Source organism: Populus nigra, chromosome 6 (assembly GCF_951802175.1).
Source record: "Populus nigra chromosome 6, ddPopNigr1.1, whole genome shotgun sequence".
In the NCBI taxonomy this organism is placed as follows: Eukaryota; Viridiplantae; Streptophyta; class Magnoliopsida; order Malpighiales; family Salicaceae; genus Populus; species Populus nigra.
In genome coordinates, this window is record NC_084857.1 from 7,512,309 (window position 1) to 7,534,124 (window position 21,816).

Genomic DNA, 21,816 nt, shown 5'->3' on the forward strand with positions numbered 1-21,816 from the left:
GATTTAGAGCTTTTTCATATAAATATTCAATGATTTAGAGCTTTTTGAATATTCTAAGGGATTTTAGTTTTTTTCTTAGCTACATGAAATACAAAAATTATAAATTATAAAATCAAAGCTTGCTGTTTTAAGGTGCTGTTTGGCAACGTGGCTCATTATTGTTCGATAATAATTATATTTTGATGTAAAAAACAAAATTTTAAAAATAAAATAAAAAATATTATCAAACAAAAAAAACCTTAAAAAATCAATACTAAATGCTGCATAAGTCTTATGATAATAACTATAACAGCACAATTGATAGATGGACCACACGGACAAAGAAAATCAGAGCTAATCAACTTAGACCACTCAATCCAACCACAAATTTAATAATCTAGCCACATAATTAATTTGGATTAATTCCAAAATCATACTCATAAGAAATTCAGTTAAATTCAATCAATAACTTACCAATTACTCGTTGGACTGATAAATTAGCAATCCAAACATTTGATAATGATACTATGGGAATCATGTTTTGCATTGCTAAAAAAAATACTGGTTTTCAGAGTAATATTTTTTTTAAATTTTATATTAATATGAATGTTCAGGTCAGTTTGCGTCTATTTTTACTAATATCACGGGTTCTAAAATTAACAATCATATGAGTCTCCAATAATTTTAAAATTTATAAGATTCTAACTAGTAAATTTTAAAATATAAATTTAAAAACTGATAGTTAAACTTCACTTCTACAAATTTCCTTCCGATTTTTCTAATTTGAGGTCGTGGATGGATTAAAATTTCAATGCATAAAGCTTGGGTCGGGACCAGAGACTTCGGCCTTCTGAAAGAGACGCGTGGCAGAACCACAACGATATCTTGAAAAAATGTAAAATGGTACGGTAGTCCAAACTGTACCTTATCATTTCGACGCCTTGCCAATCATGTCACACGTTCTTCATTCCATATTTGTACTAACATCAGAGCAACTCCAAGGGCGTGCTATATATATATATATATATATATTATTTTAACTCTTTAATATTTCTTTTACAAGTTTCGAGAGGGCTTTAAAAAAATGTCAAAAAAAATATATTAATTAAACACTATTCGTATATATTTATTAGAAAAGCCAAAATCAATAAAACAAGGATAAAAAAATAAAGTAATTAAACACAATCATATAAAAAATAACTTTAAACTCCTTGAAGAAAAAAACATTTTATCTCTTCCGCCCTAATACAATTAGTTTTCTAAATGACTTTTTTAATTAAAACATATATAATAATAATAAGAATAACAACAACTATATTTATACTATTTAAAATACAATCTTATCAATTTTACTCGCAGTATCTCCGAGTGGAGATGCTCTCAGGTCTCAGCAAACTTTCCTTCCTTGCCCGAGTACCGGGAAAAAAAAAGAGAGAGACAGAGAGGTTGTTATCTGTTCCTCCCCCGCGCACAATAGCACACAGTGAGCACCGTGGCAACACGTGTAAGCCAGTAAGAGGACGAGATCATGGGATTCCCTGGTACAGATCCCGGAAGTCTCGTCTCCACAATCTTACTTTTTAACTCAGGGAAGCAACCCAGTGGGAATCATGCTGAAGCCCCAAGACATGACTTTCCTTGTGTATTAATTATGTTCCATTGCACAGTACCGTAACTTGCTCTTTCCTCTGGAATCAAGAGGAAATTGAAGGATCCCTGTAGAGTATACAATTAGACATGAATATTAACGTTTCAAGATTTAGTATATTAATTATGAGGTATTTTTCACGAGTTTTCTGTATTCATAATTAGGATTCTGTATTCTTTTCAAGATTCCCTGTTTCATTGTCAACCTTTCATTGCTAGAACTCTACGCCCATGCTCTTACCTGACAGGGACAGAGCTCATAGAAACCAGAATGGTACCAGCTGCATCGCATTTCAACTCATTATCATCCAAAGAAAGAAGGGGCTTTACGACACGTTTTCACGTCCTCGGTAATTTATCTATTTCACCCCAACACCACAAATTTGATTAATTAAGTCCCTCTGCTCCACACTCCGTGATTAATATGAATCTTTCTTCCGACGACATCTTACATGCCTGGGACCAGCGTTGTTCAATTTTGAGTTGGAATTTCAAAGCCGGTGAAGAAAAAATAAAAACAAAATACTAGTTTTACAATTAAAATCAATAATTTAAATCTCAGCTCTTAGTCATATGGGATCCACGCTAAGCATGCAAAAAAAGGATTGCATTGATAAAATTTGAATTAACAGGACATGAATGAATAATCGATCGAGTATAAGGATGTTTCATATCATAAACCTTTAAAGGGCAAAAAGAAAGAAAGAGCGAGAGAGGCTGGGAATGAGAGCAATCGAGCTGTTTGGGTGCGAGGGATGAAAGTATAAAACTTGAAATTCATAACTTGTGGGTCCTGCACTTTAATAAAAAAACAAAGTAAAGTAAAATAAAAATAAAAATAAAGTGGCAGTAGCTACCAGCAAAATCACCGGTAAATTCATCATGTAGTTCCTCAAGTTTTGAAACTTTGTCTATTTAACCCCTATACTTTAATTTTGAGCACGACAGCCCTCATGGTTTCAGTTCCAAGCATGTGTGGTCCTTCCATATGAAACATCCTCATTATAAGTCTGCCATGCACATGGGTGTGTTTGGGATTGCCGCTGCACCGTGTGTTTGAAAAATTTTAATTTTTTTTAATTTTAAGTTATTTTTTATATTTTGGATATTTTGATATGCATGTTAAAAATAAATTTTAAAAAATAAAAAAATATTATTTTAATATATTTTCAAATAAAAAATAATATGAAAAGGACATCTATCATAATTCTATATCACAATTCCAAATATGGACTAAATAGTTGAAAAATAGTTGAAGGGAACAAAAGTGACCACAAAATGAAAATGGGAGGGTTGATATGACCAAAGGCGAAGTAGGGGCTTCTTAAACTGATTGACATAAATAATGCGAGTGAGCCGCTGAACATACCCGCAAAATCACATATGGGAAGGGAAGGGAGGCAGGCATGGCCAGAGAGACAGGCTAGCTAAAGAAGCCACTCCTCACTCTGATCACATCATCTGCTTCTTTCACAGTCACAGCCTAACAAAACAAATCCCCTTCTTTCTTTGCCGCCACTTTTACCGGCCAAAACAAACAACCAAAGCAACAGAAAAACTCTGTATCTCCGGCGAAACGACAACAGCATCAGCACAAAAAACAAAAAACCGTTTTAACACCCCCCCCCCCCCCCCCCCCGACATCGTTGTCAGCTTTAAAATCAAGAAGAAGAAGAGTCAAACGTAGGAAACGAGAAAGAAAGTCTTGTTCGGGATTGATGCTACAACAATAAAAACCATTTCTTTATTTTTCTCGGGAAAAAGAAAACTTTGCTGTTTGGCTACTCGGAAAATCAAATCAGAGTTCAAAATAAATTAATAATAATAACCAGGTAAATAATGCTAAGGTATTCATTTTGTTGGGGAGGTATTGAATGCTGTAATTAATAAAGGGTTGTGGGGTTTGATACCGCAAACAGAGCTGCTAGCTACTCTTATGATGTGGTATTAATTACGGTCATCTGTTAGTTGTTTATATATATATAAAAAAATATTAGGGTTTGATTACTATGTAAATCTAAATTACAACTCTATCACACACATCTATCTGTCTGCTTCTCCCTTTCACTCTTCCCTGTCTCTGTTTCTCAAAATTTATTGCTTTTATTTCTAGTCTGTAAAACGCATACCTCTTTAACAAACCTTAGTTTATCACAGAATGTCTCTCTCTTAACTGCTTGAGGTCCCTTCTCTTTCTTTGTTTTTACCGTTATGCATCTTCAGTTTTTATCTATGGATCTCTCACATGTAGTTAGATGATTATGGGTTCTTGTTTATGCGTTTTCTTCATGTGTCTGTTTTTGCAGTGATGGGCCTTGAAGTGAGTGACTGTTGATTCTAAATCAGAAAAGAAAAAAAAGGTGTTCACTTTTTTTATTTGAAGCTGATAAAAAAAGGTCTGTCATTGTTAATGTTTTCTCTGTTTTGATCATTACTAATTTTTTGTGGCGTTTTTTGAGGTTGTTTATGTGGTGGGATCTGGTTTTAGATCTCTTTTATTCCTTTATTTTGGTTTCTACCGATTTTGAATATTTTTTTGGGTTTATAATGGGACTTGAGGTTAAAGTTAAAACCCATCTGGGATTTTCCCAGGATATTTCTACATTTCAGGTCCTTCTATTTTATTTTATTTTCTAATCGTCACGGTTTTAGATCTGATCGTCACCAGCTACCAAACAAAAAGGTGGTGGTGGTGGTTTCGTAAGAGGGCCAGTGAGGATTTCTTTTTCCTTTTCTTTTTTTTATGTTTAAAAATTTGGTTGTGTTATTATATTCATGTTAAAAGTTTATGTAAGCTTTTGCAAACTTTTATATTGTCCTTTTGTATGATGTAGAGGGCAGATTTAAAAATGGTTTGCCGAAAGCTTTCTTAAACACCGTTTTTTGATCATTTAATTGGACAAGCTGTAATATTTTACTGATTTTAAGCAAAGAATATAAGCTTGAACTATGATTATATTCAAGTTCAAAACACATGAACCGTGTTTTCTTTTCCTCTTCTGGTTTGCTATTCGATCACAACAACTTTCTTCTCTAGAATTATGGTATTTATTTTAGTTTTCTTTCGAATAACTAAGCCAGTTGCAGGTCTTCTCTTTGTGACAAGCTTATGCGAGTTTCTTAGTTGATTCGTTACTTGACTTCCTGTTGGTTTTTTGTCATAAAGGTAGAGAAAGTAGTTCCCACGACAGACACATGATTGCTAATTTGACACATTAATGTCAAGCTTGTTTATGATATATAGTAGTTTCAGGTTGAATGTGACTTTCTTTATAATTTTTTGCCATGAACTTGTTTTCCACCTTTTCTGCTCTTGACTTCTGTCATATTTGCTTCATTGTATTGTTTAGATGTTGGGATACTTCCCAAGCTTCCCTTGCCAGTAAAAGTTGGCTAATTATTTGTTTAGGACTTGGGCAACCTTAACCGTGAGAAATTTAGTTATTAATTCATGACAATTAGATTGCAGTTTATTTGATGGTGCTTGTTCTTTAATTTTAAACTGGAGCATCTGTACACTAATTTTATCTCCTTATTGTTAAATTTGTTTTCCAGAGTGGTTTATTTGATTTTCCCTACCAACTTTGTTTTGATGAGCAGGTTAGATTGCAGTATCCAAGTAGTATATGCTTGAAAAAACCATCCACGGAGCTTGAAGTTCTCTACACCTTCCATCTCATATAATCTAAGTGAAACATGAGACTTGGTAATTACCTGCTCATCTTCATTTGTCATGTTGTTTGTCATTGTTAGCCTAAGTTTGCTGGCTACCATATTTTTTCCTCCTAGTATATTACAAGGAGAGGTTCTACTGTTATATTCTTTGTTTTTGTATTCCATATTACTTGCTGGATGGATTGTTTTTTCTGGAAAACATGATTTATCAAAGGAAGTTTAATTACTGTGTCTTTAAGTTTTGTTCTGCTACCGAAATTTCTAAATCACTGCTATTAAATGTTGCACCTTTTGCAGATAGTGAACATGTGTTTTGCAATGGAACTATGGGCCATGAGCATGATTGTAGACCTGTCGAATATAATGATAATGTTCTGGACTCCATTGGACTCAAGTCTGGAAATGTGACTGTGAAGGAGAATGAGAATGGGGAGTTGTATGATTTGAAGGGCATGGAAGGTGATGCAGATCGATTACCAAATGTAGCACCAGTACTCTCTCCTCATTCTTCATTGAAAATGGAGCCATTCGAGGATTCGGTTTTCTATATGGACAAAAGTGTTTTGGAACGTGAGGTGCCAGAGTTAAGAGTCTGTTACAAAGAGAATACATGCCATGTCAAGGACATCTGCATTGATGAGGGAGTACCTTTGCTGGACAAGTTCTTGTTTGACACAGATGCACATGAGAAGAATGTGTGTGAATTCTTACCTTCTGCAAGGGATATGAACAATGAGATGGTTAAAGAAAAGTCTGACCTTGATATGTTGATTCCAGATGTGCTGAAATCTTCACCAGAAAAGCAAAATGCGAATATTCATTTGCCTGTTCCGGATATGCTGAAATCTACCGAAGAACAGGATTTGAAATGTGAATTATCCCTTGATTATAATCCCAAGCATTTAGTACCAACAGAGGAAGTTATGGACTATAAAACGGAGAAGGTTGCAAATGATGCACCCAAAGAGATTTTATCACTTAGAGATCTGCTTTCAATGCCAGAATTTGGTGCAAATTTTACTTCTACCAAGTCCAATCACAGCATGGATAAAGTTGAACAACATTCTCTTCAGGTAGGCACATCATTACCAAAATTATTTTGGTCTGCTCCAAATTCTCAATTAAAGAAAAATAAAGAAAAAGGAAGCCTGCCTCTATCCATTTATGATGAATTGTTATATGAATTGCTTATTATTTTCATCTAGCATTTCTCCTCTTTTCTCTTTTCATTACAGGGGAGTGTCTTTTGCATAAAAACGGGGTCTGTCACCATACTATTTGCGCTATCTGATAGATGATGGTGCGGGTATATGAGCAGCACAAAGTATGTGTGAGCGTGTGTCATTGCATTACTCAATGGACAGACCTCTGTATTTTTATCCTTAAGAGGAAGGTGTCTGGTAGAATAGCTGTGATCATCTGGTCTTGCGGGAAATTCATTCTATTTCTCATGTAAAGGGGTTGATATGTCCTCAAGTTCTTGTTTGAGAAAATCTATTTCAGCCTGGTGTTCAAACCCATTATGTATAGAGAGACAGAAAAGGTTAGGGTTTTGGGTTTGACATATTTAGATGTAATGCTGTTTGTAATCGTTTGAATGCTTGATTGCAGTGCCCGCGGGAAAATGCAATATTGGAGTCAGATTCTACAAGTGAAGAATCTGAAAATCGCAGTGAGGAAACAGTCTCAGTGACATCTACTTTGGTTTTTGCTGCTGAAGAACTTGACAGTGGCCTTGAGGCACCAACCTTGGCAATCCCTGCCAAGGATCCTGCATATCAAGAAGCAGAGCATATCCACAAGGAAGTGGTCTTGGTGAGTCCCACTCTGAATTCTGCAGCAGGAGAATCAGACAGCAGCATCGTGGAATCAAAACTGGCAAGCCATGCTTTGGATTCTATTAATGAAGAATTGACCAGTAGGATCATGGATCAGTCACCTTACGATAGTAAGGCGGAGACTGGAAGCATCACTTTTGACAATGACTCTTCTGCTCCCGCTGCGTGTGGTGGAGAGTCTCCTCGGAATGGCGACTCTCAGTGTCTCGAGCCTCAAATTTCATCCAGGCTTGAAGATCCTAATACCGTTCCATTTTCAGGTCAGCTTTGTACTGATGGAGAGTCAAGTTTCTCCGCAACAGGCTCTTTACCAGGTCTGGTAAGTTACTCGGGGCCTATTCCGTATTCTGGGAGTGTCTCTCTTCGATCAGACAGCAGCACAACCAGCACCCGCTCCTTTGCCTTCCCCGTGTAAATAACCACCAGACTATTTCTTTCATCTTTTATTGGCGCCGCGCCCCTATATAAAATCCGTGGCTAATGATTTGATTTTGAATTCAGATTACAGTCAGAATGGAACAGCAGTCCTGTAAGGATGGCGAAAGCTGACCGAAGACATTTCCAGAAAGCTAGGAGTTGGAGGCAGGGCCTTCTTTGCTGTAGATTCTGAATTCTCCTGTTCTGTCCATAAGTTGAAGTGAAAATATATACACACATTGAAATAATTTTATTTATGGTTTAGATAGTAGTGTATAGATCCATCTCTCGTTTTCTCTGGCTTGGGGTGAGTACTTGCAGCAGCTCTATATTATCGAAAGTTCTCCCGAGTTTGGGACGCTCGTACATGTCAGTTGAGATGTAAGCAATATCTTATAATTTTGCTGTCATAATTTCATCTGCCTTCATTAAATTTCATTTTTTTCCTGTTCCCTGTATAGTTAGAGATCAATTATATTTTATTTTCTATTATTGATACATTAACAAATTAAGGCGGGACTCAACGGGAGATCTCATCCCTCTTGCTCCTTCAAGAAATCTCGTAATAGAGGTTAGATCTACTAGATTTGAGATTCGATTTCTTTCTCTCCTTTTTACCAATATCATTCCTTATAGAATAGCTCGCCGTAAATGCTCTCATCGGAAGATCCTTAAATTTGATTTTGCTTAAGATTGTTTTTACGTGTTTTTTATTTTTTTTACTATAAAAAATGAGAAATTCAATTTCCTTTCTTATTTGCTTCAGAAATTGTTGTGCATTCAATTTTTCAATAGAAAATCGTGAGAAATAATTACTAGGTAACAGGAGATCAGCCAACACATCATCGAGGGGACAAGTAGTTGGAAAAAGATTGCCGAGAGTCCCTCTTTTATGGTATTAGCTACTTTGCTGGTCATTAACAAGACAATAACCTCCACGAGTTAATGGAGGATATCAAGTACGTATGTTAGGGGATTGGTGGAATCTCCGTCGACCATAGATAATTTGTTTGGTAATGTGGATAAGTTTGAATGGATGTTTAAGCAACGTGGAATAAGATCCTTTTTTAAAAAAAATATCACATTAAATTAAGCCTTTAAAAAAATGTCTAAAAATACATTAATTTAAGCAAAAAGTAATTTTAAGCAACGTGGAATAAGATCCTACTAGATGGTTATCTCCTCTCATTTTTATTTTCATTATTTGTGGTATCCCCTTATTAATGACTTAAGTAAAAAAATAATAATTTAGATTTTAAGTGAATTTGCTTCCCATGCTATTAATATTTTTGGAATTCAAGAAAAACTTGTGGGAAAAAAAACTTAATTTTCTTGAACACTCAATATATATCTGCATAATTAATAAACAATCTATCTGAAACGCAATATATACTCAATAGAAAAAAAAAGTTGTTTTAGTTTTAAAAAGGCAACCAAAATTAAAAAAGAAAAACAAAGTTTTCATGGATCGACTACACAGGCACGTGCATTGTCTTTGAAAAACGGAAATCTGCTTATTTGATTCAATTCACGCATTATGATCGATGTGGTTTTCGATTGAGGGCGTAGGTACTACTGGGATTATCCACAACTAGTTTTTTTGGATTGGATTTTTATTTTAAAATAGTAATTTAATAAAAAAACTTAAATATCTGTATTCGGGTTCTAATTATTTAATAATAAAAAATTATATATATAAAATTTGAATCGATTTTCATGTGTTGACAATATTATTTAATTATCCAAAAACAACTCCCTCGTTCAGAAAATTATGTTCATGGGGTTTGTAGCTCTCATTCATTTAGCAAGAGCATCGATCCTCTAGAAAGCATCATTCTTTTCTGGAACTAGCATCTTATTCAAGTCTTTTTTTTCAAGGGGTGGCTCCATCTTCAGAGGTTATAGAGGGCTTCATCCACATAACCTGATAAACAAGATCTCTTCCTTATTCATGGCCAACAAGCTTAAACTTCAGGTTGTTGCAGTTGAGTACTATTCAAGTGTGTTTATATGCCCAAGATCTCTCACATTCCTATATATGCTGGGATATATCGACTCCACAAATGCAACTAATACTCGGGTTGTATTTGTTTTTTTTATTTAATCTACTCTTTAAAATTAATACTTTTTAAACTATTTTTTATTTGAAAAATATTAAATTGATATTATTTTAGATTTTTTTTATAATTCTGATACATTAATATATATATATATATATATATATATATATATATATATATATATATATATATATATAAATATCCTAATAAATTTTTAATTAAAAAATATTTTTACAAACCACAGCATTATCTAAAACACACTCCTCCAAACCTGAGCTTATTTTGACGCCCTGAAAGTGAAGAATGTTCTTCCTGTGGCTTGACTTTTGGGATTTTGAAGTGACAAACTGGGTCATGTATGTATATATAATGGTCACCTTTTCCTCGCAAGAGGAACATGAGTGCATAGTTATTGCACTGGTACCGAGCCAGCGACTTGATCTGAAACTCAAAAAATAGCTTCATTTGAATTAGTTTTTTTTTTTTAAAAAAAAAATCAATTTAGATATAGGTTCAATCAAACTTGGATGACTTCTCAGTTAAATCTATAACCCGACTAAATCTATGTGAGACCCAGCTGGGTCACGGAATTTCCTTTTTAAATTTTTTTCTAAAATATCATCGTTTTATTTTTTAACTTTCTTTTATCCAAAACATGTTATCTAATGAAAAGACCACTAAAAAAATAAAAGATATCTAAAGCAGTGTTATTTTAAAATTAATTCAAATTGACTTAAAGATCTAATTAATAACCTGAGTTCTTAGCCAGGTGTGGCCACGGCACACGTTCTAACATTGCATGATTCAATGATATATGAGCTGGAAATAGCATCTTTTCAGCTAAGAACGAGAGAGGGATTCAAATATTATTTTCTCTTTAATATTGATCAGACGAAGAAAGATTGAGCAGTTGTTTATTCACAGCAGATACCTGTTTCAATGTGGGGTTGATGGAGGTATATAGATCGATTTAGTATTGAGTGCTAACATGGTTATAAAACAGAAAGCCTGTGGGCCCCTACAATACTAGCTAGGTCATGACAAAACCAACCAAGATGGTGTGATGAAGCCTCCTTAAAAGGAAGTGAAAATATAGGATTTTCAAAGCAGTTGTTTTTGGAACTCTTCATTTTGTGCTTTGTGTATGTCTGTGACTTGCTTCCCTGGTTTGATATAAGCTAGAGCTACTAGCCCTTGTGATACTATAAATTCCATCCCTCACTAGCTAGAGAAAGTCTTTCATGCAAAAATCACTTCAGCTATAAAAAATATGGACCTTATGGCCATCGTCACTGCTCTATGCATTTGTCTCTCTGTTCTTCTCGTTACACCTTCTGCTGCTATGCAAGTTCATGAGAAGCAATCATCACATCAACATGGTACGTAATCAAGTAAACAAAATCTCTGCTTCTGTACTGCTATCTCAAATGATCATGATCACGTTCTTAATATTATTATATATGTCATTGTGAGCAGCCGCCGCCGATGATAGAATCAAGTTCTCTGACCTCCCTACACTGCCAAGGAAACTCAGAGTACTCCTTGATCAGGAAGCAGCTGTATGTATCCACAACGAACAACAACTGATTGTTCTCGTCACTATTTGTTTACCTTGTTGCACACTTGCGATTTGCTGACTTTAATATCCTCAAACCTTCTTAAAAGCAGGTTAAAAGTTATGCAGCTCGAAGCTCCACTTCGCTCAATAAGCAGAAGGGAGACAATGCTCCAGGTAAATTCTGAAAAAAAACCACCCGTACATGCAAACCATAGTATTAGGAGCATCAAGTAGCTAGTGCTTGTTTTAAGGCGTTAACTCTCATCAGATACACCCGCATCATAGATAAAGGCATATATATGCACTTTAGGTGGGCAGTAGATACACTTCTGTGGAGAGAAATTTTTTTTCTTTGGGTACTTCATAGGTTCTCTATAAATTCAAGTCATAGGTTGTCTAGCTTCTCATCCCCAGAATCGCAGCTATTAGCTAACAGTACTGCACGCTAGTCGTACCAAGTAATGGCATGTTCTAACTAGTAGAGACAAGCAGTCCTTAGTACTAGTGAACAGTTAGACTTCTTGTAAGAAGAATTAACGAAGGGATTGTCTTCGCCCTAGTCTCTAATTAATTTAAACCAACTAGCATTATCATGCCAATAACACTGTATAGTACAGGATGATGTATATTATGAATAAAATCAGCGATTTGCTTCCCTTCCAACTTCCAAAATTGACCCCTTATGACCACTTCTTCCAGATAGTAGGTAGTTTTGCTCTTTGTTATTTTTTTAACTACATATTCTACTTGAATTAATGTTTCCCAATCAAACAATGACAAATTTAATTAGAGGCTGGCTATGTTCCATTAATTAATTAATAAGTGTGATATCATGTCCAGGCAAAGCATACCATAAGGAACAAAATGGGGTGCATGGAGGCAGACCAGCCGGGACATGGCGTGAATGGGTCGAGGGGACCGACACGTCCCATTTTTTTACGATGGATTATACGCAAGTTAGAAGAAGACGTCCGATACATAACAAATCCTTGCCGGTTGGTCCATAAAACATGGAGCGGGGGCCCGGCGGCGTCGATAAAATTGCTGGTTTAATCTCAGTAGTATGGTTAGAAGAAGAAACTTTTTGAGTAGCTAAGCTAGGAGGACGTAAAATTTTGGTTAAAAAGTAATGTTATTGTAATTACGGGAAGGAGGAATGTGTTTTGTTGTTATTTGTGTATTATGGCCGACATTACGGAGCAAAACCCTAAGATTTGTAGCAAACTAGGACGACCGTACTAGCTTGTCGAATTTATTTCAACTTTTTTTTTTTTAATTTTTAATTTTGTTCATGTAGTGGTCAAAATTGGGTTACCAACCCCAATATTGAGTAACATGCTCTCTCGCGAGTAACAAGCAAACCGCCTTCTATAATATTAATTCTCTACTCGGCTACGTAATTAGAATTCCAACATCACATTATTCTCGTTTGGGGTAAACAAGTCTTGTGTTGGAAGAAGTGGCTGACTATATGTTATCCTCGGTAAATTAACCCACCCTAATTAGGCCATCCATATTTGGCATATTTACTCTAGGGGTTATTTAAGTGAATTGTAGTAGTTGTTTTTTACATGTTTTTTTTTAAAATACTTTCAAATAATATATTTTTATTTTTTTAAAATATTTTTTAATATCAACATATTAAAACGATTTAAAAACATATAAAAAGACTAATTTCAATAAAAAAAATTCAATATTTTTCAAAAACATTTTTAAAACACAAAAATAAATCTACTCTAAAAAAAATATCTCTTTGAAATTAAAGCTTCACCTAGTTGCCGATTATTTTGAACAACTTGATCAAATCATAAAGGTCAAAATATCTATCCGGAAATGAACCGTGCGTGCATGATGTTGAGACAACCCATAAGAAAAAGGTCTGATTACAATCCATGAATCCAATCTTCCTCGAGTGAAAAAAAAATATTATTGAGAAACAATAAGGCATGAGCCGAGTACAAACCGAGGCCAGAAGATTTTGGTGAGCTATGGGGATAAATGGTTCGGTTTATATTTTATATAATTGATTAGTTTTTTGTAATATGTTTCTTATATTCTAAAAATAACATTAAGTTCTACAAGAACAAGACTTTGGTTTTTTTTTTAAATAAAATCTTTATTTTAAAAAAATTAAAATAACTTGAGCAGGCACATATATATTAATTCACTTCAGGCCCGCACTTGCCAGGCCTTTACGGTCTCCCACGGAAAACGACCCGCTCGGTTAAGAAAGGCCCAGATGATAACAAACCAGGCCTCACCCTCTACAGTCGAACCCCATCATAAAACTAAAGAAATTGTTTCCAAGAGTGAAAACATCAAACGGTCTCATTATATATATATATATATATATATATATATATATATATATATATATATATATATATATAAAATAGACACACACACACACACAATACAAAAAACGAGCCTCTAGTTTGGTGCTTCTTTCAAGATGCCGGGGACAAGCACTAGCAACAAAGTCCATGCATGGGAATGGCCTAAGGTGACTGGGTCTCTCTCTCTACATATACCAGCAGTTCTTTGCTTGAATCTCAGAGTCAGAGACATTATCAGTAGCTAGAAACCGGCCTGTTACAACGCTGCTGGCACGTACAGCACTGGAGTCGCTACGCTAAGACCTCCACAACTTTCTGCTCTGTCATGGATTTATATCGTGAATCCAATTTATTCTGACACGACGGAAGGTTACGAAGAAGACGGCACGCTGCTGTTGACAGGGACAAGATGGGGGAGATATATGCCATGTAGTGAATTAATTAGATCATACAGGGATTCCACTTCGAGGAAAACACAAAACAAATGCAGAGTAGGAAGGAATGGAATCAAATCCACTCGTTCTGCTCGCCCAAGTGAATAGTTTTTAACCAGCTAGTCCATGGCAACTTGTGGTGTATTTTATTTTATTTTATTTTGCTGAGCAACGAGAAAGAAGAGTTTTGTGCGGTGTTGTTTTACAAGCAAGTGATGAAATAAATGTTAATTATTAAGTTTTAATTTTTAATTTGATGATAAAATTGTATTATTAGTATTTGAGGTTTCAGTGTGGTATCGTCCTGCATGCAAGTTTTTGATAAATTATCAGATTTTTGTTTTTTTATTATTATTTTTGATAAAACTGTAATATCAGTTTGGTGAGTAAAATTGTAACATTAATATTATAGAATTCTTTAATCACTGAATAAAAAATATTAATAATCTGGTAAATAATCAAATATTTTTTTTTGAGAAAATTAAGTGGCAACTCCGTTTAAAGTATATATAAAAAATACAAACATGATCAAATTTTAAAATATTTTTTTATAATTATTCTTTTATAAAAATATCTGAAATTTCATTATTGATATTAATATAAGAAAGTCTCTATCCACCATATCTATATACTCACTTCCAAACAAAAAAACAAAATGTTTTTTTTTTAAAACACAGAAAATAAAAGTATTATCTACGATATTAAGGGGGAGTTTACTTCAATAAATAATAATAATTTAAAAAAAAAAAAACTGTTTTTGGAAAGGAAATCTGAATCCGGAAAATAGAGCACCGACAGTAAAACGTCGTTGCGTTTTTTAATCTTAGAGTGGTTAACAAACTATCTGCACCACAGGCATTTTTATCATAAAACGTAAAAACAGAAAAATAAAAGAAAGTCTATAACAAAACAAAAACACAGAAAAATGGAAGATTTATGGAACAGAGCGAAGGTATTCGCAGAAGAAGCAGCGAAGAAATCCCAAACCCTAACAACTTCTTCCAACAAGATCGCCGATTTAGTAGCTGAAACCGCCAAGAAATCCAAAGAACTTGCCTTGGAAGCCTCCAAAAAAGCCGATGAGTTCAAAGTCGCCGCTCTTAAACAAGCGGATCAGATCCAAATCAAGTCCATTTCCGATATCATCCCTCCTCAGCTGTCCTCTCTCTCCATCGTTAATACCAATGCCTTCTCTTCCTCCTCCTCCTCTTCCGGCTCTGTTGTTTCCGATTCGGAGCTCCGGAAGTTTGGTGTTACTGATGATCTGAGAGATTTTGTCAAAGGATTGACTTCTGTTACTTTTCAGAACTTTCCTGTTGAAGGTAAATTCACATCTCTTAAAATGTGATATGATTTTTTTGTTAATTGTACTCATCGGATTACAATTTTGTTCATTTTGATGGTGTAGATGAAGGAGAGCCGTCTGACGTGGAGACAACGGAGTCAAATGTACGGAAGGATCTTAGCGAATGGCAGGAGAGACATGCTACTCTTGTTCTCACCACCGTGAAGGTAATTTTGCATATTTTAATTTGAAGATGTTGTATTTTCTTTTTCTGTGTTTGAAATCAGATTATAATTCCGTGTGTTTTAACTGTATTTACAGCAAATTTCGAAGTTGCGATATGAGTTGTGTCCGCGTGTGATGAAAGAAGGGAGATTCTGGAGGATTTATTTCATTCTTGTCAGCACTCATGTTGGGCCGTATGTATTTATTCTTCTTTTTGGAGTTCCCTGTTGGTTTAATTAGTGATTGAAAAAGGTTGTTTATGCTTTTGGGTTTCCCATCACGAATGCTTAATGGTCAGACGTGAATTGAAAAAAAAAAATCCACACTGGTCATCTCGGTAAGATTTATTAAGCTACATTTCTTTGAGCTAGGAAGATCAGGAGATAAAAATTTATGCCGCTTAATCATATGTGCATGTGCAATGCAGGGAAGATAATTGCCGCATCTAGATAGCTTTTAATGTGAACAGTGAAGTTACAGCAGTTTTGATGCTTTATATGGAAATTGAAACCACTTGCTTATTTCATCCATGAATCAGTGGAACAGGAAGACTGGAGTGGTTGCTTGCATTTGATTCTCTAAAATTTTTAGGTTCAAATTAGCATGTCTATTAGAGGTGGTCATGGGATTCACAAAATAATACAGTATAGGTCTTATTTTGCCGTGTTTGCTTTCCGTGGTTAAAACTCAGGTATGAGAAGCAGTATACGGAGGAGGTTAAGCGCAAAGCAGAAGAGCAGATACAACATGAAAAGGCCAAGGAAAGTTATGTGGTTGGGGAGAATTCTTCTAAATCAGAACCAACGCCTAAGAACCTGAAAACTGAGACATCCTCGGTTGAGCAGGACTTGGACTCGTTTCTTTTGGGAGATCTTGAAGACAGCGATGGGGGTCCAGGTACATTCTTTCAACATTTAGGTTTATGAACAAGTTGGTTGCAGCACCATTAACTCCATTTGTGACTTCAAACATATTCACTCTGCTCTTTATGTTAACTACTTTGTTTGTGATGCTTACAACATGCATGGAAGGATAGTCAACATATAGAATACTTTTTCAGTAGACATAGTGTTTTTATGAAGAAACCAAGCCGAGTCTAGATTTTGGAATTCACACTGCTCCCCTAGCTGCTATCCTCTCAAGGGTCTCCGATTTTCTATTAAGTTGTTTAAATTCTTTGGACCAATGGTGAATGTACAATGGGTTGTGAGAGTTTTCCCTTAATATCAATGTGCTCTTATGCGAAATGGGCCATATATTGGAATCTTAATCCTAAAACACCCTCTTAGGTCAAAGAGACATCCATTGGGACCTCTTTGAATTTAAATTTTAATATTAGTGGCATATTATACTCTTTAAGAAACATGACTTCATAATCATGCTGATAAACCCTTTGTCATTGCTGGCATGTCCCGTACACTTTGAGGTGCTTAATCAATGGCTGATCCTTTCTTGGTAAATGCTTTGGCTGCCATCCTGTTTGACATGATTCGTGAATTGCATGGGTGCAAGTGGAATGTGGAAAGGAATGTTTGCTTAACATAATTCATAGAAAAACGATCTATGAATAGAATGACATTCAGTTTTTTTAATCTTCTCCAACGCTTCCTCTTTTGTCATTGCCTTCAGTTTTTCAATTATTTACTGTCTTTCAGATGATGGTGATGCGAGCTTTGATGATGATTTTGACAAGATTGACAATTCTGTAAGTTCATCTTATGAGTTCTTTTTTTTTAATCTCTTCCTGTCATGGCACTCTTTAAGCTAGCACCTTTTATTCCAGTTAGCATGCCTGCTCTGCAAATTACTTGATTAGGTCAGAAAGAATGGGCATGCTAGGCACTTGTACAAAATTGTACGGTTGTTTGGTAAATGAGTGAAATTCGATGGACATTGCAGGATGCTGAAGATGAGAAGCATTTGAAGAAGGCGACAGGTACTACAGATTAGCTTGATGATAATTGAAGAGATTATGGAGGGGGAGAGAGGGGGGGGAAAGCTCCTGTAAAGAATGGAAAAGGACCGGTAAAAGGAATACATAAGCACCACTTATTGGTGTATCTCAATATTCAAAATCATGGTTCTAAAGAGGTGCATAGTAGCTGGGAAATTTGTGCTTTGCTATAGATCACGTGTTCTTTCATTTGTTTCAATGGTAAGTTACGATGCCTGTTTGTCTAAAAGATTGGGGGAAGTTGACTTGCGTTGTATACTCTATTTCTTGGAACAGTTGATTCAAGAATTTTCAGTTCAATTTGGAAACATATTGAAGTATTCGGGGTGTTATGCTGTGCAAATTCCATTATTTCTTTGAAAAGGCGCTCGAGCTAAATGCGGCGCAATAGTGATTCAAGGGAATAGAATATCCTTGCTCCATGGAATCCTCCAGTCTCATCTCATGGCTGACACCAGAAGGCGCCAACTACTTGCTGTAGACTAGAGTGACGGCAATTCAAGAGATTGTGGAGAGCAAAACGCAGGGAGAACGGGAAAGGACCCCTTATTGGTGTGCAGTGATCGCAAATGAGCGGGTATGAATTAAATCATAAATAAATTATGGATAAAATATCAAGGAATCGCTATTGGCTCAGCCTGACTAAACTTTTTGTTGATGAAGTAAACCAAAATGACCTAGCTACTCTCTCTCTCCTGTTATATCCACACACACACACTCAAAAAAAAAATCTACTTAATTTCTTGAAGAAACCAAAACTGAACACCCCCTTCTGTTCTGTTCCAGTGTCGATTGTCAAATGAAGCTATCTATCTCCATGGAACCACCACCGGCTAGCATGTGAGTTAACAAATGCTGTAAAAAAAAATCAATCCTTCTTATAGATAGCCATCTCAAGATCTCACCTGAGTCGCATTAACAAATGCTGTACCAGATCATCCTATTTGCTAATGTTCCAGTCATTAACAACTGCGATCACAATCCCTAAAAAGAGTTCCTCGTCTTCGCTCCTAATTGAAATCACCATCGTTGTGGGTGAGAGACAACGTGGAGAATTCACAGCACCAAACCCGATTGCTTTCATAACAAATCCAATCTGTTCTATTAGCCAGGGAAGATTTTAAGAGGGTTGTGGAGCAATGAAGATTTTGGAAAAAAGAGATTTTTTTTTCGATTCCTCTTGATCAATGGTTAGAAAATGTGAAAGCCCATGGATTTGCAAAGTTGGAGTCTTGGAGAAGAGAGGGTGCCAGACTGGAGGAGAACGAGGGATGGAGGTGCATGGTTTTGGGTTTTTCTCGAGAAAAAAAAAACAAAAAACAACTTGTGTGGACCCGTATGTTTTGTAGTTTTAATTTCATGTAGTCCATAAAAAATGGGAAAATTTGATCATTTTGGTTATTCGATAATTGAAAATTTTATTAGGCTTTGCCAGCAACCATTCCCAAAACATTATCGTCTCCATTTATTTCTTAAATAGTTATTTAAAACCCCGACTTATTTATTTTTTAAATGAATATACATATGTAGACTTAACCCTTGTTCAGTCCAGTAACTAACATTAAACAGGAATTAAGAAAAATATCAATGAAGTTCCAGCACCAGGGCACCCACAAAAACTCATTAAGAAAAATAACAGTATTTTTCACACTAAATTTGTGGGCTCACGCGGCCGTGATATTTTTTTTATCCGTTAAAAAAAAAACATGTTTGAAATAAGCAATATAAAACGAAACTCAGAGCATGGACCCGACTGGCAAAAAAAAAAACAAGTATATTCTGGTCAGATAATACAAGAACAACATGTATGAACAATTAATAGACTGTTTTTTTTAAAAAAAAAAGAAGAAGAAGAAAATTACAGAAAAAGAACAATCACCAAAACAAAAAAAATGACAATGCTAAGGTTTCAGTTAGTCAAATGATAAAAAAAAATAATAACTTGAATCAATCTAACTAAATATGCTACATATGCGAGTTAGGTTATGCAACTAGGATAAACCAACATAAAGCAAATATATATATAAAAAAATTAATTCCAAACAATTCAAAGTAAAGGGATGGAATTGAAAAAAAAATAATTAAAAATATAACAAAAAAACAACAAGCTGGATAAGCTAACTAAACTTTGCGATCTTGATCACGTTAAAAAATTACGAAACTCAATTTCAAAACAACTCAATATTAAAAGACAGAATGTAGCAAATATTAAATAAAAAAACAATCTTAAAAAAATCGAGATAACTTAAGTTAACTCACCAAACTCGTAGTCTAAGTGATGGGATCGAGATAAACGAATAGAAAAATAATTAAAGAAAATTATAAAGTTCAATCACATAAAACTCCAACCTTTAAGGATGGAACTGAAAAAGAAAATTAATCCCCAACCAATTTAATATTAAATGATGAAATTAAATAAAAATATCAATCTTAAGAACTTGTTAGTGTAAATTCAACAAAGAACGACAAATCAAAAAAAATCAAGATAACCCAAGTTATTTTTAAAATCAGTGCAAAATTCTATAAAACCAAAACAACAAAGCTCGATCTCCAATTGAATCAATATTGAAAAGTGAAATTGAAAAAACATAAGCTAAAAAAAAGAGGGGGGGACGGGGGGGAGCAAACATGAGTGGACCTCTTGAACCTGAGTTGGTGTTTGAAATTTATAACTTGTAAAATCTTAGACTTTAGTTTAATCAATAAACTTAATTCATAATTTAATATTAAATAATAATTTTTTAAAAATCACGAGGGTGAAAAAATAAGATCAAATTTGATGGAAACAAAAACTCAAGGATGATGATGTGGACTAAGTTTAAAAGTTAAAATTAAAAAAAGAGGAGGGACGGGGGGAGCAAACATGAGTGGACCTCTTGAACCTGAGTTAGTGTCTGAAATTCATAACTTGTAAAATCTTAGATTTTAGTTTAATCAATAAGCTTAATTTATAATTTAATATTAAATGATAAATTTTTAAAAATCACGAGGGTGAAAAAATGAGATCAAATTTGACGGAAACAAAAACTCAAGGATGATGATGTGGACTAAGTTTGAAAGTTAAAATTTTAAAGTGGATGAAATTAAAAAGAAATTATAATTTCAAAAATTATTATAAATAAAATAAATACTAATCATAATAATAAGAATTTGATTAAAAGGATTAACAAAATAAAAGGTTGCTTTCATTGTTCCTAATACCTTGTTAAAAGGTTTTAGGATTGAAAGTCAAATTTATAATTATACTATTATAACAAATAGTAAAAGTCAAATTTATAATTATACATGAAGGAGTTTTAGGTTTTTGTTAATGATTATAGAAATAGCTTATGTGTGACTTGACACTATACAATTGCTTTATGTTAAAAGAAAAATCCCAAGCATTAACAGCACTTGGCTTTTTTAAATTTTCATTATTTGTTTTTTAATCTAGATTTTGATTAACACACTTTCTTTTATTTTTTTTCAAATTATTTTTTTTACATGGTAATTAATCTTCTAAATTATTTCAATAATTTTATAATACTTCAAATAAGTTATTATAGTTTATCTTTAAAATCTCTCTCTTAAGTTTTAGATAGATAAATTTTATGACATATTTATAAAAAATAAAAATCATTGATATGTAACAATCAAAATTAACCTTGATATATATAAAAAGTATAAAACAAAAGGACAACCAAAGTAAAATATTTGTGCATACATTCATCTTTTGTTTATTACAAAAAAATATCTCTTTTTTTTTATCGGTTCATATAATTTTTAATTTATTTTATTAGGTTTATGCATAACTTTTATGCTTTTAATTAAAAAATAATAATGATACTAAAAAAATGCATCTATATCACGGACTATTTATTTTTTTTAATTTAAAAATTAACTTTGAATCATTTCATGTTTTTTTTTATAGACTTATTCTTATAACTACACGTGTGAAAATGATCAATTCGTGTTTTTTTTTTTATTATTGCTGAAAATTTCTTTCACCGTAATAATAAGTTCTTATTTTAATAAAAAAAAACATTGATTTTTATATAAAAATATTTTTGCAGCAAGGAAATTGATTCTTTATTATATAAATATATTTTTTCCTCCTTGATTCAAGTAACTAAATTTTACAAGAATAATTTTTTAAGAGCCATTATTTTTTTTCCCATAGTCTAAATTGCTAATAAAAAAACATATTATTGTAAAAAATAATAGACGAATAAGAAAAGTCAATTTTCATTTAAGAAATACTTTTTTCTATCAAATTTTAGCCATTTCATTTCTTATAAACACACAGTGTAATTGAATGAAAAAGGGTCGTGACAGGGCATGGAAAAAAAATAATTATTTTCTGCATTAAATAAGGCTGCACGTCTCTTAGGCTGCAAATCCCATGTTTTCAACAATATTTTTTTTTATT

General features: G+C 33.8%; 3 protein-coding genes and 1 long non-coding RNA gene across 9 annotated transcripts; all 4 read left to right on the forward strand.

Moving 5' to 3' along the window:
- Positions 1-2,976: 2,976 nt before the first annotated feature.
- Positions 2,977-7,994, forward strand: LOC133697471 (uncharacterized). 6 transcript variants are annotated; one of them, XM_062120036.1, is made up of 6 exons: positions 2,977-3,458; positions 3,933-4,022; positions 5,227-5,332; positions 5,599-6,374; positions 6,913-7,550; positions 7,641-7,994. In XM_062120036.1, exons 3-6 carry the CDS (start codon positions 5,323-5,325, stop codon positions 7,747-7,749), a joined length of 1,533 nt encoding a protein of 510 aa, XP_061976020.1. In that variant the 5' UTR covers positions 2,977-3,458; positions 3,933-4,022; positions 5,227-5,322; the 3' UTR covers positions 7,750-7,994. The 6 variants fall into 6 exon arrangements, with proteins under 6 accessions (XP_061976020.1, XP_061976023.1, XP_061976024.1 ...); XM_062120039.1 differs by having other exon boundaries at positions 3,933-3,986; XM_062120037.1 differs by lacking the exon at positions 2,977-3,458 and adding an exon at positions 3,516-3,808.
- Positions 7,995-10,713: 2,719 nt separating this feature from the next.
- LOC133695746 (protein GOLVEN 6) lies at positions 10,714-12,574 on the forward strand. Its single transcript, XM_062117691.1, has 4 exons — positions 10,714-10,995; positions 11,093-11,175; positions 11,285-11,348; positions 12,015-12,574. The coding sequence occupies exons 1-4, from the start codon at positions 10,887-10,889 to the stop codon at positions 12,179-12,181; spliced, it is 423 nt and encodes a 140-aa protein (XP_061973675.1). The 5' UTR covers positions 10,714-10,886; the 3' UTR covers positions 12,182-12,574.
- Positions 12,575-14,780: 2,206 nt separating this feature from the next.
- On the forward strand, positions 14,781-17,728 carry LOC133695629 (uncharacterized). The gene is made up of 6 exons (XM_062117542.1): positions 14,781-15,266; positions 15,353-15,456; positions 15,551-15,648; positions 16,146-16,351; positions 17,110-17,159; positions 17,354-17,728. Exons 1-6 carry the CDS (start codon positions 14,870-14,872, stop codon positions 17,402-17,404), a joined length of 906 nt encoding a protein of 301 aa, XP_061973526.1. The 5' UTR covers positions 14,781-14,869; the 3' UTR covers positions 17,405-17,728.
- On the forward strand, positions 15,655-15,958 carry LOC133695630 (uncharacterized). The gene is made up of 2 exons (XR_009842506.1): positions 15,655-15,791; positions 15,882-15,958. It is a non-coding gene; the product is annotated as an uncharacterized LOC133695630 (long non-coding RNA).
- Positions 17,729-21,816: the final 4,088 nt, after the last annotated feature.